This window comes from Oryza sativa, chromosome 4 (genome assembly GCF_034140825.1).
Source record: "Oryza sativa Japonica Group chromosome 4, ASM3414082v1".
Classification (NCBI taxonomy): domain Eukaryota; kingdom Viridiplantae; phylum Streptophyta; class Magnoliopsida; order Poales; family Poaceae; genus Oryza; species Oryza sativa.
Window position 1 is genome coordinate 14,980,590 of NC_089038.1, and position 13,823 is coordinate 14,994,412.

General features: G+C 43.4%; 1 protein-coding gene and 1 long non-coding RNA gene across 2 annotated transcripts; both read right to left on the bottom strand.

Moving 5' to 3' along the window:
* Window positions 1–571: 571 nt before the first annotated feature.
* LOC107280702 (basic blue protein-like) lies at window positions 572–13,385 on the bottom strand. Its single transcript, XM_066310110.1, has 2 exons — window positions 13,104–13,385; window positions 572–1,004 (listed from the first exon to the last, which is right to left on the bottom strand). The coding sequence occupies exons 1-2, from the start codon at window positions 13,279–13,281 to the stop codon at window positions 775–777; spliced, it is 408 nt and encodes a 135-aa protein (XP_066166207.1). The 5' UTR covers window positions 13,282–13,385; the 3' UTR covers window positions 572–774.
* On the bottom strand, window positions 2,489–2,919 carry LOC136356088 (uncharacterized). The gene is made up of 3 exons (XR_010740770.1): window positions 2,827–2,919; window positions 2,634–2,732; window positions 2,489–2,554 (listed from the first exon to the last, which is right to left on the bottom strand). It is a non-coding gene; the product is annotated as an uncharacterized lncRNA (long non-coding RNA).
* Window positions 13,386–13,823: the final 438 nt, after the last annotated feature.

A 13,823-nucleotide genomic window follows, 5' to 3' on the forward strand; every position in this document is an offset into this window, starting at 1 on the left:
CTAGACTCATGGATTTTCTCTTGTGTTAGTAATTGTTTTACTCATGGGCTCACAATTTAACACATGAGCCTATGAGCCCAACACATGGGCGGTAAAAAAAGGGGAGGGGAGGGGGGGGGGGGGCAGAGGGAAAAAGGAGAAAAAAAAAGAAAAAAGTGGTACGGAGGGAGTACGACTGCGGTTGGAAAAGAAGAGCGCAGGTGGGGGTGGGGGTGGGGATGGAGGCGGTTGGGGAGGGGGGAGGAAAGAGAAAGGTGGTTTTCTAGGTGGGGTGGGAGGGGGTAGGTTGTGAGGGGAGCGTTTTAGTTGTTACACACCATGGATGTGGTTTAGTTATTTTTCCCTGTTACGAGCACACCCAGTTGCTCACATCTCATACATCCGCTACCTCATATGTGTTGTCAAGTGTCACACCGAGAAGGTCTGTCCAATTTCTTTCACCTTCAGCACTTCATCCGTCAAGTAAAACACAAAACAGTGTATGTCAAGTCAAATTAACATTAACCAAAGAGAATCCAGATTCCAATCATAAAGATAAAGGATATCTCATCAGAGACAGGAAAGGCTAATATTTTCAAGGTCAATTTGATGATCAAAAGGCCAATTTGTTATTTAGGGCTTAGTAAATTCTAGAAAGCCAGAAATTATTAGGAGCCAGAAATTGCAGCATGCACCTGATGAACACTAGTAGCAGTACACACACTCAGATACACAGATATTACATACTTAATTAATCCCCTGAACAAAGTAATTAAGGCCGGTGGGTGCATATATTTATTTGGTGTCTGCAGAGGGGAATTCGTCGGCGACGACGCGGAGCTTCATCCCGGCGGCGCAGTGGCCGGGGACGCCGCAGATGAAGTAGTTGACGCCCTCCTTGAGCTCGACCTCGGCGCTCCCGGCCGCCGTGGCCGCCGCGTCCGCCGCGTTGCGCACCCTGCAGCTCCGGTACTCCGCCGCGCTCGCCGCCACCACGTTGTGCACGCCCGCCTGGTAGTTGAACACTGCACACGCACAAGCGAAGCTACCGGATTAAACTAATTCTCTTGCATCTGCAGATTGATTATACATAAAGAAGCCGGCTACCAGAGAGTAATAATCGTTGACTTCGTTTTCATTAATTTGTGAAGAGCGCGCTCCCACACACACCCACACGTTTGTATTGTTAACTCCATTTTGTTTGTGTGAAATTTTCGTACTGTTTAGCAATAATTACTGAGACACTTGAGTGTAGAGAGAGAGGAGTCGATATATATATATATATATATATATATATAGGACACTCATATGGGGCACCATGGTGCCCGGGCACCATGGTATCTAATGCACAAAATCACTCAAATTTTTCAAAATTTTCAAATTGTGAGTATATACCTAATTATAATAATTTGATTCATACCTATACTTATCAACAAAACAACTCAAATTTAACTTTATTTCACAATCCATGATTACATACCTAACTAATTATATGTATGGATGCTATATACCTAGAATCAAAATCTAACAAAAACAAGTTCAAATTCAGTTCAAACTTGCTTTAAACTAGTTAGTAAAGTAGTTAATGTTAATACCTAAGTAATTGAAAAAGTTTCATACTCATTTGAATTGGGTATATACTCAATTTCAACAATGGTGCCCGGGCACCATGGAGCACCAAACAAATTTACTATATATATATATATATATATATATATATATATATATATAGCCATTTCCTCTATTTCAGATATAACATTTTCTAGCATTATCTATATTTATATACTCCCTCCATCCAAAAAACGAATCTAGTTCTAGTTTGGTTTTTTATGGAACGTAGGGAGTAGATGTCACTGGTGGAGAAACCCTTTGTAGTCCCGGTTCGTAACTCCCCTTTAGTCCCGGTTTTCAAACCGGGAGTAACAATCCGGGACTAAAGATCGCTATCTTTAGTCCCGGGTGAAATAACCGGGAGTAAAGATCTATCTTTAGTCCCGGTTGGTAACACCAACCGGGACTAAAGATCGAGCTGACCTTTTTTTTTTTTATGGCCCTGTTGCTGCATGGTTTATATATATATATATATATATATATATATATATATATATATATATATATATATATATATATATATAAACCATGCATATATATGTTTCAATACATATATATGCATACATATATATATGTATATATATATATATTATATTATATTATATGTATATACATGCATAATATATATGTATTTATACATATATATGTTATGCAAATGCATATGTATATAGATATATATATGACCAAAATATATTTACATTATAGAAAATGTGTACACATGCATATAGAAACATATGTAGTCATGTATTAATTACAATCCATTATATGTCCTAGCTAGCTACGATTTCGACGTAGTAGTACTCGCTGCTAGCTCAGAAGCTAAGGACCGGTGAATTATGTTTCCGTCGTAGTAGAATTCACCCTTGGGATCAAGGATTTCTTCGTTGATGAATCCCATGAGTTGTTCTTGAACCGCCGCGATAAATTCCTTGTGTGTGGTCAGGTTATCCCTCATGCGAATAAACTATATGAATGTATGAAATTGATTAGTAATTAAACAAGAAATCGCTACGTAATGAAATTTTGAATTTATTTGTACGTACATCGAGCTCTCTTGTGGTGATGATTTGGTCTGCAAGGCAGTGGCAATACTCGCACACGTAATAGCCGCACAAGTTAGTTCCCTGCTTTTGCTTTGCGCACTACAAATAAATGACAAACAACGAGAGATCTAATTAATATACACTTGTATGTATTTGAATCGGAGAAATATAAATGTAGAGCATGTGTACTCACAGGAAATTTGAACTTCCGCCTAAGTCTTTCTCTCCATTTGCCGCGGACCAAATGACGGAACCGATACCAAGCCCTACATGGAGTTTAAAGCTATGATTCGTAGTAGCAATTAACATAACAAGATTTTCTTAATTAACAAAGGAACTTATGACGGTACCTGTCTATAAGTTCGAAAACCTTGTCAAACGTAGACTCTTTTTTATCCATTGAGTCATATACGTTGACGGTGCAGGCCTCCAGGTCGAAGAGTAAAAGCACCCAGTGGAATCTGCAATGTGCGTGGGATGCATTACATATGAAACACTTAGCAAGTTCGTACGGGAATGAAATTTGGTATGTAGGAAGACAGTAAAATTAAACTAACTCTGTGTTGTATGGCAACAGTATGAACGTCTTGTAATGCTGCGCCTTCAGGAGATGGACGAGATTGTCCTCTGTTTCTTGTGGATATTGGTCGAGCATTGCGACGTTTACTTTCCGAGGGTCGATGAATCCAGTATCGAAAACCCTCCGCCGTCGGGCCCTTTGAATCTCCATTCTACAACGATAAAAGGGAGTATATTATTTTCTATAGTCTACTTATATACAAGGACCTAATTAATTAAAGGAGACGTATAGTAAGAAATCTAACTGAACGATATACTTACAAAATCCAGCAACTCATAATAGAGACGTCGAGGGCGTCCAGCTGGTATAGTTCGTAGATTCCCCTGAAATTGATCCAGAGAATGTCATCTCCTTGCAAGAAGTCTGTGTCCCTGATCCTCGCTCCGATCATCTCTCTACCGGTGGTGCTCATCTCCATGTACAGCTGATGGAACTTGTACATTTGTGTGGGTAGGGACTGCAGCAGCTCAGGCTTGACAAGCGGTTTACCGAGTTCGTACATGTATTTCACTTCCGCCTTTTCGATTGGTGCGACTCCTAGCAATTGATCCGTAGTTAGACCGGTGTCAGTAATAAATTGTTCTATCGTCATTTCTTTACCGGTCACCAATGGCTCGATCTCCTGGTTTGGTTGCTCTCCAAGCTGAGGGACTGGTTTGGACTTTCCAGAAGATGCTTTCTTCAGCGTTCGCTCATAGTCCGATAGCTTGATGGCCTCCTTGACAGATGCAGACATACCCCTGAAGAAGTTCCTGACACTGGGTCTATAGGAATCTTCTTTTCTGGACTTCGAGGCTTGAATTGTCTCTTGACTTCTGATGCAACGTAAGCGTCAAGCTCCTCTTGCGTGCAATCGTACCCCGGGTCCTTGTTCTTGGCGGCGTCAACTTTCGCCTTCTTCGTTGCCCTTGTGTGGGCAGGCGGTGGAGCTGGGGGGGCCCTTGACTTTGAAGGTGCCAGAAGAGGAGCTTGTGGGGGAGTAGGTGTAGGAGCACGAGGAGGAGTCGGTGCAGGATCCTAAGGAGGAGTCGATGCTGGAGCCTGAGGTGGAGACGGTGCTGGCGGAGCATGAGGAGGAGACGGTGCAGGATCCTGAGGAGGAGATGGCGGAGCCGGAGGAGATGGTGCACGAGACGCCGCTTGTCGCCCAGGGAGGATGATGTACCGCCTGCGCCATAGAATAATGGCATGGCATGTGTCTCGTAGATGCGTCTCACCGTCTCCTCCAGGGTAATCCAGCTCGAGGTCCTCGTACGCGCCTTCGACCAACTCAACTTCGACCTTCGAGTATCCTGCTGGAATCGGCCTGCAGTGGTAAGTACCTGAAGGGTCCGTTGGGATGGCCATGCCCGACGCCACCTTCATGTTGTGAGAGATTATTTATTAGTAATCAACATATATAAGCAGCAACTAGCGGAATGGCTAAATCTTACCTTTATTGATAAGTTCTTGAAAGGAATATGCAGCTCACATGGTGTCCGCTGAGTGATGTCATCAACGGGACAAGTCGATTCGTCCTGTGTTTGCATGGCGTCCATGCTCTGTGATCCTACCTGCCCCGTTGAGGCGCAGCTGCTACGGTTTCCTGACGGGCTCACCATTGCAGGAGGAATGGTCGGCTGGGGATCATGGGACCGATGTGCGGCCATGCGTTCATCAACCTTCCTTGCCACCTCCTCTTGCATGTTGAGTTCGTAGCTCGATACCCGGAACTCTAGGTCTGCAATCTTCGCCTCGGTATCTCTCTTGCTCCTCATCCGACTCCTGTACGTGTGGATGTCCTCCTTGAAACCAATCTTCCAAGGAATCACCCCTTTCCCTCGTGTTCGTCCTGGATGCTCTGGAGTCTGCAGGGCGAGTGTCAGCTCGTCCCTATCTCTGTCTGGTCGGAACGTGCCCTGAGAGGAGGCTTCCACTGCATCTGTTAGTCGTCGCGCAGCCTCTCGTATCTGATCGCCGAAGACCAGTGAGCCATCAGCTGGGTTGAGCGTTCCACCGTGAGCATAGTACCAGAACATCGATCGTTCCGGCCAATTGGCTGTTGCCGGTTCGATACCCCTCTCAATCAAGCTAGCCTCTATCTGCTCCCACTTCGGCATCGCGACGCTATAGCCTCCTGACCCCAAGTGGTGATGGTACTTCTTCTTGGCGGCATTTTCTCTGTTTCTTTCCATCATCGCCTGCCCTTGTTCACCTGTCTTATATGCAACGAACTCGTCCCAGTGATCCCTTAGCTTTGGGAATGTGTCGAAGTTCGGTGTCTGCCCCTTCAGTATATACTTCTGGTACAGATCTCCCTTGAAGCTCTGAAACTGTTCTGCCATTTTCTTCAGAGTCCACCTTTTCACTTTGTCCTCTGTACCCGCAGGAAGGGTGAATGTCTCGAGCATTGTGGTCCACAGCATCTCTTTCTCCGAATCTGGGACAAAGCTCTCATGATCTCCGCGTGCCCTTGTTCTTCGCCAGTACACCGTACTGACAGGCACGTTATCCCGCACAACCCAACCGCTGTGACGTACATAGTTCTTGGCGGCTTCGGCCGGGGCACTAGGACGTCCATCTTCTTCCACTTCCGTTATGATGTGCCGACCCTCAAGCTTCTTCGCTGCACCTCGTTGCCCGCGTGCCCTCTTCTGTCCAACGGAGGGTTGACTACCACTAGCCTCCTCCTCCTGGTTCCCCTCCACATCCCTTTCCACGTGCCCCTGCTGGTTCCCCTCCGCATCCCTCTCCACGTTCCCTTCCTCGTTCAAGTACTGGTTTGGATCCTCGTTCCCCTCTTCTTCATTCCAGTACTGGCTGCTTCCCTCCGCGATTGTATCGTACAATATCTGTTCCTCATCGCGGTCAGCCATCTGTTGATACAAGAAACATCTGCTAAGTCACGAGACATTTATGTTTTAACAATCTAATTCATGTATGCTAAGTGTAAATGTCGTACATTAGAACCCTACACAACCTTACGTGCTAAGTCTAATTACAAATCGTGATATAAGCTAAGTCTAGGTGACGTATATTATACAACCCTAGCTAGTAAATAATTATATACTAAGTCTAATTACAAATAAAATAATCTTATATTAAAACTCAAATAATATTACATGCTAAGACTAAAATAGTCATGTATATGCTAAGTGTTTCGTGCGTATATGCTAAGTCTAATTAAGACTACAATAGTCAATTGCTACTTGTCGCACCAATTCCGTAGTCAATAATTACATACTAAGTCTAATTACAAATAAAGTAATCTTATATTAAAACTCAAATAATATTACATGCTAAGACTAAAATAGTCATGTATGCTAAGTGTTTCGTGCGTATATGCTAAGTCTAATTAAGACTACAATAGTCAATTGCTAGGAGTCGCACCAATTCCGTAGTCAATAATGTCATACTAAGTCTAATTTGCAATAAAATAATCTTATATTAAAACTCAAATAATATTAGAACACTACACAATCTTATATGATAAGTCTAATTACAGGTCTAATAATCTTAATTAATTGCATTACAAATATAACAATCATTTATATTATTACGTCACTTGCCTGCTCCAATTCCTTCTAGGGCTAGCTCTTCCACTCAGGCTTGACGGACGACTCCGACAACACGTCTTTTCTGCAAGATACAAAAAGATGTATTAGGATAAATGCGAAGTAACATATATATATATATATATATATATATATATATATATATATATATATATATATATATATATATATATATATATATATATATATATATTGCATTTCACGTTAACGTTCGTCCTCGTTCGTTCGCTCGTTCACGTTCCCTAGCTCGTTCACGTTCGTTCGCTCGTTCTCATTCACGTTCGTTCGCTTGTTCTCATTCACGTTCGTTCCCTCGTTCTCGCTTGTCTTCGTTCGATCGTTCTCGTTCTCGCTCTCGTTCGTTCGATCGTTCTCGTTCTCGTTCGTTAACGGCGGTGTGGCGGCATCGGGGCGGCGGTTGGCGCGGCGGCGTGGCGGCGGCGTGGCGACGGCGGCGGCGGCGTGGCGTTGCGGGGCCGTGGCGGCGGCGGCGTGGCGTGGCGGCGGCGGAATTGCGCGCGCGGCGGCGAAGGCGGCGGCGGCGTGGCGACGGCGGCGGCGGCGTGGCGTTGGCATGCGGCGGCGGCGTTGCGCGGCGGCGAAGGCGGCGGCGTGGCGCGTCGTCGTCGTGGCGCGGCGTCTCGTGGCGGGCGGCGCGACGGAGAGAGATCGAGATCGGAGAGATCGAGATGCATGAAGGGAGATCTGGCGGCGGCGGCTCTCACCCCAGAGATGCGGCGGCAGCGGAGGAGGCGGAGGCGGCGGCGAGGACGACGAGCTCGAGACGACGGCGAGATACGGCGGCGTCGGCGCGGGGATTTGCCCTAGGCAGTGGCGGCGAAGGAGAGAGGCCGAGAGAGATCGATCGGCCGAAAACGTCTAAGTGTTGGTGAAGAAGACGAGGGCGCACCGGGAATATATATACCCCCGGATCTTTACTCCCGGTTGTTGAGAACAACCGGGAGTAAAGAAAAGATATTTACTCCCGGTTGTTGAGAACAACCGGGACTAAAGATATCTTTAGTCCCGGTTGTTCTCAACAACCGGGAGTAAATATCTTTTCCCGCTATTTCGAAATTCTTTTTAAACCCGGTTAGGGTTAAGAACCGAGACTAAAGATTATAGCACTGCATATGATTTTCGCTTACATATGTGTTTATAAAATAGAAGTTAATGCATTAACATTATTTAAAGTACAAAGATTAATGACAATTACTTCGAAAAATTATTTTTTTCTGTAATAAATTAAGTGGATAAATCGTAATAAGCAAATATAATTAATAAAAATTCCAATAATCATATATAATTAGCATATATATGAATGATATTATTATATTGGTAAAAACTCTAATTAAGATATGTATGTACATACTGCATGATTTAAAATTAATAAAAATTGTAATCATCATATGTACTTAGCGTAGGAATTATATTAAATTAAATGCTAAAAACTCTAATTAACATATGTAAATGCCACATGCATGATTTAAACCTTTTAAAAATTCGAATAGTCATATATAAGTAGCATATGAAAGATAGTAAATTAAATTGTGAAAAACTCTAATATATGAATGATAGTTTTAAAAATATATTAAATTTAATACTTTTAAAAATTCTCCAGTCAATTATAATTAGCATATGAATGATAGTAAATTAAATGTTAAAAACTCTAATTAACATATGAAATTGCCACTTGCGTGATTTAAAACTTTTAAAAATCCTCTAGTCAATTATAATTAGCATATGAATGCTAGTAAATTAAATGTTAAAAACTCTAATTAACATACATATGAAATTGCCACCTGTGTGATTTAAAACTTTTAAAAATTGTAAGTATCACATATAACTAGCATATACATGATTTAAACTTGTTGAAACCTCTAATAATCGTGCGTAATTAACATATGCCATACATCAATTGATTTATATGGATAATCAATACATCCAAAATAGTTTACATCGTGTACACAATAATTACGGCACGTACTTTCTCCTCACTATTGTTCCCTCCTTGTGATCGCTGCGTGAGTAAGGGGTGTCTTCATTTGATAGGAGGATGCTAGGGTCAATCGTCACCGTGAAAGGGGGTTGCCCATCCAACTGATCGTAATCCTCGTCAGTCTTGTCCTCAACTCCGACGATTTTTCTTTTGCCTGGGAGAACCACTTGACGCTTAGGCTCATCAGGCCCTCTGCCCTTCTTTCCTTTGCTAGACATGTCCTTCACGAAAAAGACTTGCGTTACATCATTGGTAAGGACAAAATGTTCGTCCGAGTATCCAACCTTGTTAAGGTCAAACAGTTGTCATCCCACTGTCATCAATCATTACGCCTTCACCAGTCAACCTAACCCATTGGCACCGGAACAGAGGAACCTTGAGAGGACCATAGTCAAGTTCCCATATGTCCTCGATGGCACCGTAATACGTGGCAGTTGTTCCATCGTGTCCCATGGCATCGACACGAACAACGCTCTTTTGGTTCGTGCTCTTCATGTCTTGGGCTCTCGTGTAGAATGTGTACCCATTGATCTCATATCCCTGGAATGTCGCGATCGACCCAGACGGTCCCCTCGCCAGGAAGGCAAGTTGTTGGTTGATCGACTCGTTACCCATGAGATGTTGTCGTAGCCACGCGGGGAAAGTATCAATGTGATGCCGTGTAATCCATGCATCGGACTTACCGATGTTCCTGGCGCGAACTAGAGCCAAGTGCTCCTCGATGTAAGGAGCTACCAATGAAGAGTATTGCAGAACAGTGAAATGGGCTTTACGGAATAAATTGTTGTCTACCGTCGTTATTGCTTTCCTTCCAAGAGTTCCCTTTCCCCGTAGTCTCCCTTCATGGCGTGATTCAGGTACCCCGATTGGGCGAAGGTCTTCGATAAATTCTACGCAAAATTCGATGACCTCCTCTGTTCCATAACCCTTGGCGATGCTTGCCTCTGGACGAGCACGGTTACGAACATACTTCTTCAGAACGCCCATGTACCTCTCGAAAGGAAACATGTTGTGTAGGTACATAGGCCCGAGAATACGGATCTCTTTCACAAAGTGACAAAGCAAATGCGTCATTATATTGAAAAATGAAGGTGAAAATATCAACTCAAAACTGACGAGACATTGCACCACTTCATTCTGAAGGGCTTCTAATCTATCCGGATCGATGACCTTCTGCGAAATTGCGTTCATGAATGCACATAGCTTTGTTATTGTTGCCCGGACATTGTCTGGAAGGATACCCCTTATTACAACTGGTAGCAGTTGTGTCATCAACACGTGACAGTCATGAGACTTTAGGTTTGTGAACTTCTTCTCCTTCATGCTTATTATTCGCTTGATATTCGTGGAGTATCCAGACGGTACCTTTATGCTCTCTAAGCATTCAAACATACTTTCCTTCTCTGCCTTGCTAAGAGTGTAGCTGGCTGGACTCAAGTAATGGCTTCCTTTCTCCTTTGGTTCCGGATGAAGGTCGCCGCGTTGTTCCATATGCTTCAGATCAATACGTGCTTCCAGTGTATCTTTCGACTTTCCGTATACACCTAGGAAGCCAAGAAGGTTTACGCAAAGGTTCTTAGTGAGGTGCATCACGTCGATTGCGTGGCGTACGTCCAAGAATTCCCAATATGGTAACTCCCAAAATATAGAGTTCTTTTTCCACATCGCCGCGTGACCATCTTCGCTCTCTATATGCTGGCTTCCAGGCCCCTTTCCGAACACTACTTTAAGATCTTTAACCATAGCAAACACTGTTTTCCCGCTGCGATGTTTAGGCTTCGTACGGTGGTCGGCCTTATGTTCGAAGTGCTTGCCTTTCTTCCGTACCGGGTGGTTTGCTGCAAGGAATCGACGATGACCCATGTATACAACCTTCCTACAGTGCTTAAGATACGTACTTTCTGTTTCATCCATACAGTGAGTGCAAGCCTTGTACCCCTTGTTGGACTGTCCGGATAGGTTGCTAAGTGCAGGCCAATCGTTGATGGTTACGAACAGCAGCGCTCGTAGGTTAAACTCCTCCTGTTTGTCCTCGTCCCACACGGGGACACTTTCCTTCTTCCACAACTGTTTAAGATCTTCGACCAGTGGTCTTAGGTACACGTCGATGTCGTTACCAGGTTGCTTGGAGCCTTGAATAATAATCGGCATCATTATGTACTTCCTCTTCATGCATAGCCAGGGGGGGAGGTTGTAGATACACATCGTAACGGGCCAAGTGCTATGGCCGCTGCTCATCTCTCCAAAAGGATTCATGCCATCCGTACTCAAACCAAACCGTATGTTTCGTGCGTCCTTTCCAAATTCTTTAAATTTTCTGTCGATGTTTCGCCACTGCGAACCATCGGCGGGGTGTCTCAGCATCCCGTCCTGTTGACGCTCTTCAGCGTGCCATCGCAACATTCTAGCATTCCCCTTGTTCCTGAACAAACGCCTTAGCCGTGGTATTATAGGGAAATACCACATCACCTTAGCAGGAATTCTCTTCTTTGTTAGCTACCCGTCAACTTCTCCTGGATCGTCCCGTCTAATCTTGTATCGTAGTGCTTTGCAAACAGGGCATGCTTCTAGGTTCTCATACTCCTCACCGCGATATAGGATACAATCGTTCGGACATGTGTGAATCTTATGAACTTCCAGTCCTAATGGGCAGACTATCTTCTTAGCCTCGTACGTTGTCTCGGGCAATTTGTTTCCCCCCGGAAGAATGTTCTTGACGAGTTTCAATAAATCGCCAAATGCCTTGTCACTAACCCCATTTTTTGCCTTCCATTGCAACAACTCCAGAGTGGTATCCAACTTTTTGTGCCCCTGCTCGCAACCTGAGTACAACGAAGTTCTGTGGTCCTCCAACATCTTGTCCAATTTATGGGCCTCCTTTTCACTTTCGCAGTCCTCCCTGGCGTCCTGCAACATCTGACCAAGATCATCCGCAACGTCGTTACCATCAGCAGCTATTTCCTCCTCGCCCGTTTGATTTCCTTCAAATCCAACATACTGAGCAAAGTCCGGAATATTGTCGTCTTCCTCTTCATCTTCTTCCATTTCAACACCTTGCTCTCCGTGGGATGTCCAACAATTATAGCTTGGCATGAACCCCGACTCAAACAAGTGGAAATGAATAGTCCTGGATGCAGAATACTCCTTCTGATTCTTACACTTATTGCATGGACAACAAATAAAACCCCTTTGCCTGTTAGCTTCGGCCACTCTCAAAAAATAGTGCACGCCGTCAATAAACTTTGGACCGCCGGTCAGCGTACATCCATTGCCGATCCATCTACATGAGTCAAAAAAACCGTACACAAATAATTATTCTTGCAATAATGACAGTCATACAATAATTATAAGATATCTTTATTCATACAAAAATCATAAAATATTACACCAAATAATTCTTAAAAACTATTTGTAAAGTTTTAAACTAATTTTAATGTGTTTTACTTCTTTTAATTTTCATTTTAGTTTGTTTTCTATTATTTAAGATTAACTTTCACTAGAGTTTTCCTTCTCAACTATTTTATAAAACCTTGTTTAGCAAATGAACTAAATTTCTATATATTCTTTCTTCCCCACACACATTTTCTCTCTCATCAACTTACAACTAAATTTTGGAGACAAAAAAAGTGTGCAAAACATAGGTGCAAATGTAGTATGACAAAAAAAACATTGGAGGATGAAGTTGCAAACCTTTTAGGCAGCTCCGATTTGTATGTAATCACCAAAATAAATTCAATAGAAATTTTGGCATGACCTCCCCTCTTTTTTGAAGAAATTTTGAAGCTTGCTCGGGCAGCTGGAGGAGGAAGAAGACATATATATAGGGGTGGGACTTTAGTCCCGGTTGGTAGCACCAACCGGGGCTAAAGATCACCGGGATCTTTAGTCCCGGTTGGTAATACCAACCGGGACTAAAGTTACGATCTTTAGTCCCGGTTGGTGCTACCAACCGGGACTAAAGATCCCGGGGGGGCCTGACAGGCCCTGACAGCATTCGAACCGGGACTAAAGATGATCTTTAGTCCCGGTTGGTAACACAAACCGGGACTAAAGATCAAATATGCCCATTACCCTTTTGAACCGGGGCTAAAGATGCCCCGGTTTTTATTGCATCCGGGACTATTGTGGAAATCGGCCGACCGACGAAAGATGGTTTCTCCACCAGTGTCTTATGAATCTAGATGTATGTATTTTTTTTAATGAAAGGGTCCGGGGTCCGGCTTTTTATTGAAAGCCACACGGTAAAGGTTCAATAGGATGACCCAATTACAATATATATATATAAATATAGGTAATGCTAAAAATTATATTACGATATGAACGGAGGCAGTATATACCAAGTGTGTCGCCGGCGGCGAAAGCCTTCCCACTGGCCCAGCTGTCATACGCGACGGAGAAGCCCCATCCCTTGGAGTCTCCCACGACATAAGTCTCAGCAGCAGCTGCTGCCGCTGAACACACAAGAACAACAAGCCCTACGGCCACAAAGCTGCTTGCACATAAGCTTCTTCCCATGACTAACTACGATAGTCGTGTGCTGCAAGATCTCAATTACACCAGAGCTAGCTACTAGCTAACTAGCAGCTATGCTAACGAAGTGGCCTTTGTTAGGTAGCAATTTGATTGTGTGTGTTCTGCTAAGTTAGCATGCTTATTTATACTGGTTCGCTGCATAATTGCGTCTTAATTACTTTTTAGCTCGATGGTGGCGTATGAGTAAGCTAGCACGTCTACGAGTTATAAACTATTGTCTAGTAATATTACATTATACCATCCAGCCATGTGGTGCTGATAATATATTTTGCTTAAAAATATCTCTTCGTCGTCCTCTCCTTTGATCTTTTCAGGTGCATTAAGTTTTATATACGAGCCCTTCATTGTGCACTGATCTATGGAGTACTGTTTACTCTCGTACATCACATATATATCAAAGCTCATAACCGTTCGAAATAAATTAACCTACTCCAGTTACATATTATAGATAAGTAACTATGATTTTTTTCTTTACTTAAACTTTTTTTTTAAGTTTGATCAAATTAATTCATGGAAAAACATAG

Excerpts from the sequence above, each read along its gene's own strand:
- LOC107280702 (XM_066310110.1), bottom strand. The coding sequence starts at position 13,281 with ATGGGAAGAAGCTTATGTGCAAGCAGCTTTGTGGCCGTAGGGCTTGTT. Across the intron at positions 1,005-13,103 it reads CGCCGCCGGCGACACACTTG|TGTTCAACTACCAGGCGGGC; the intron begins GTATATACTGCC and ends GTGCGTGTGCAG.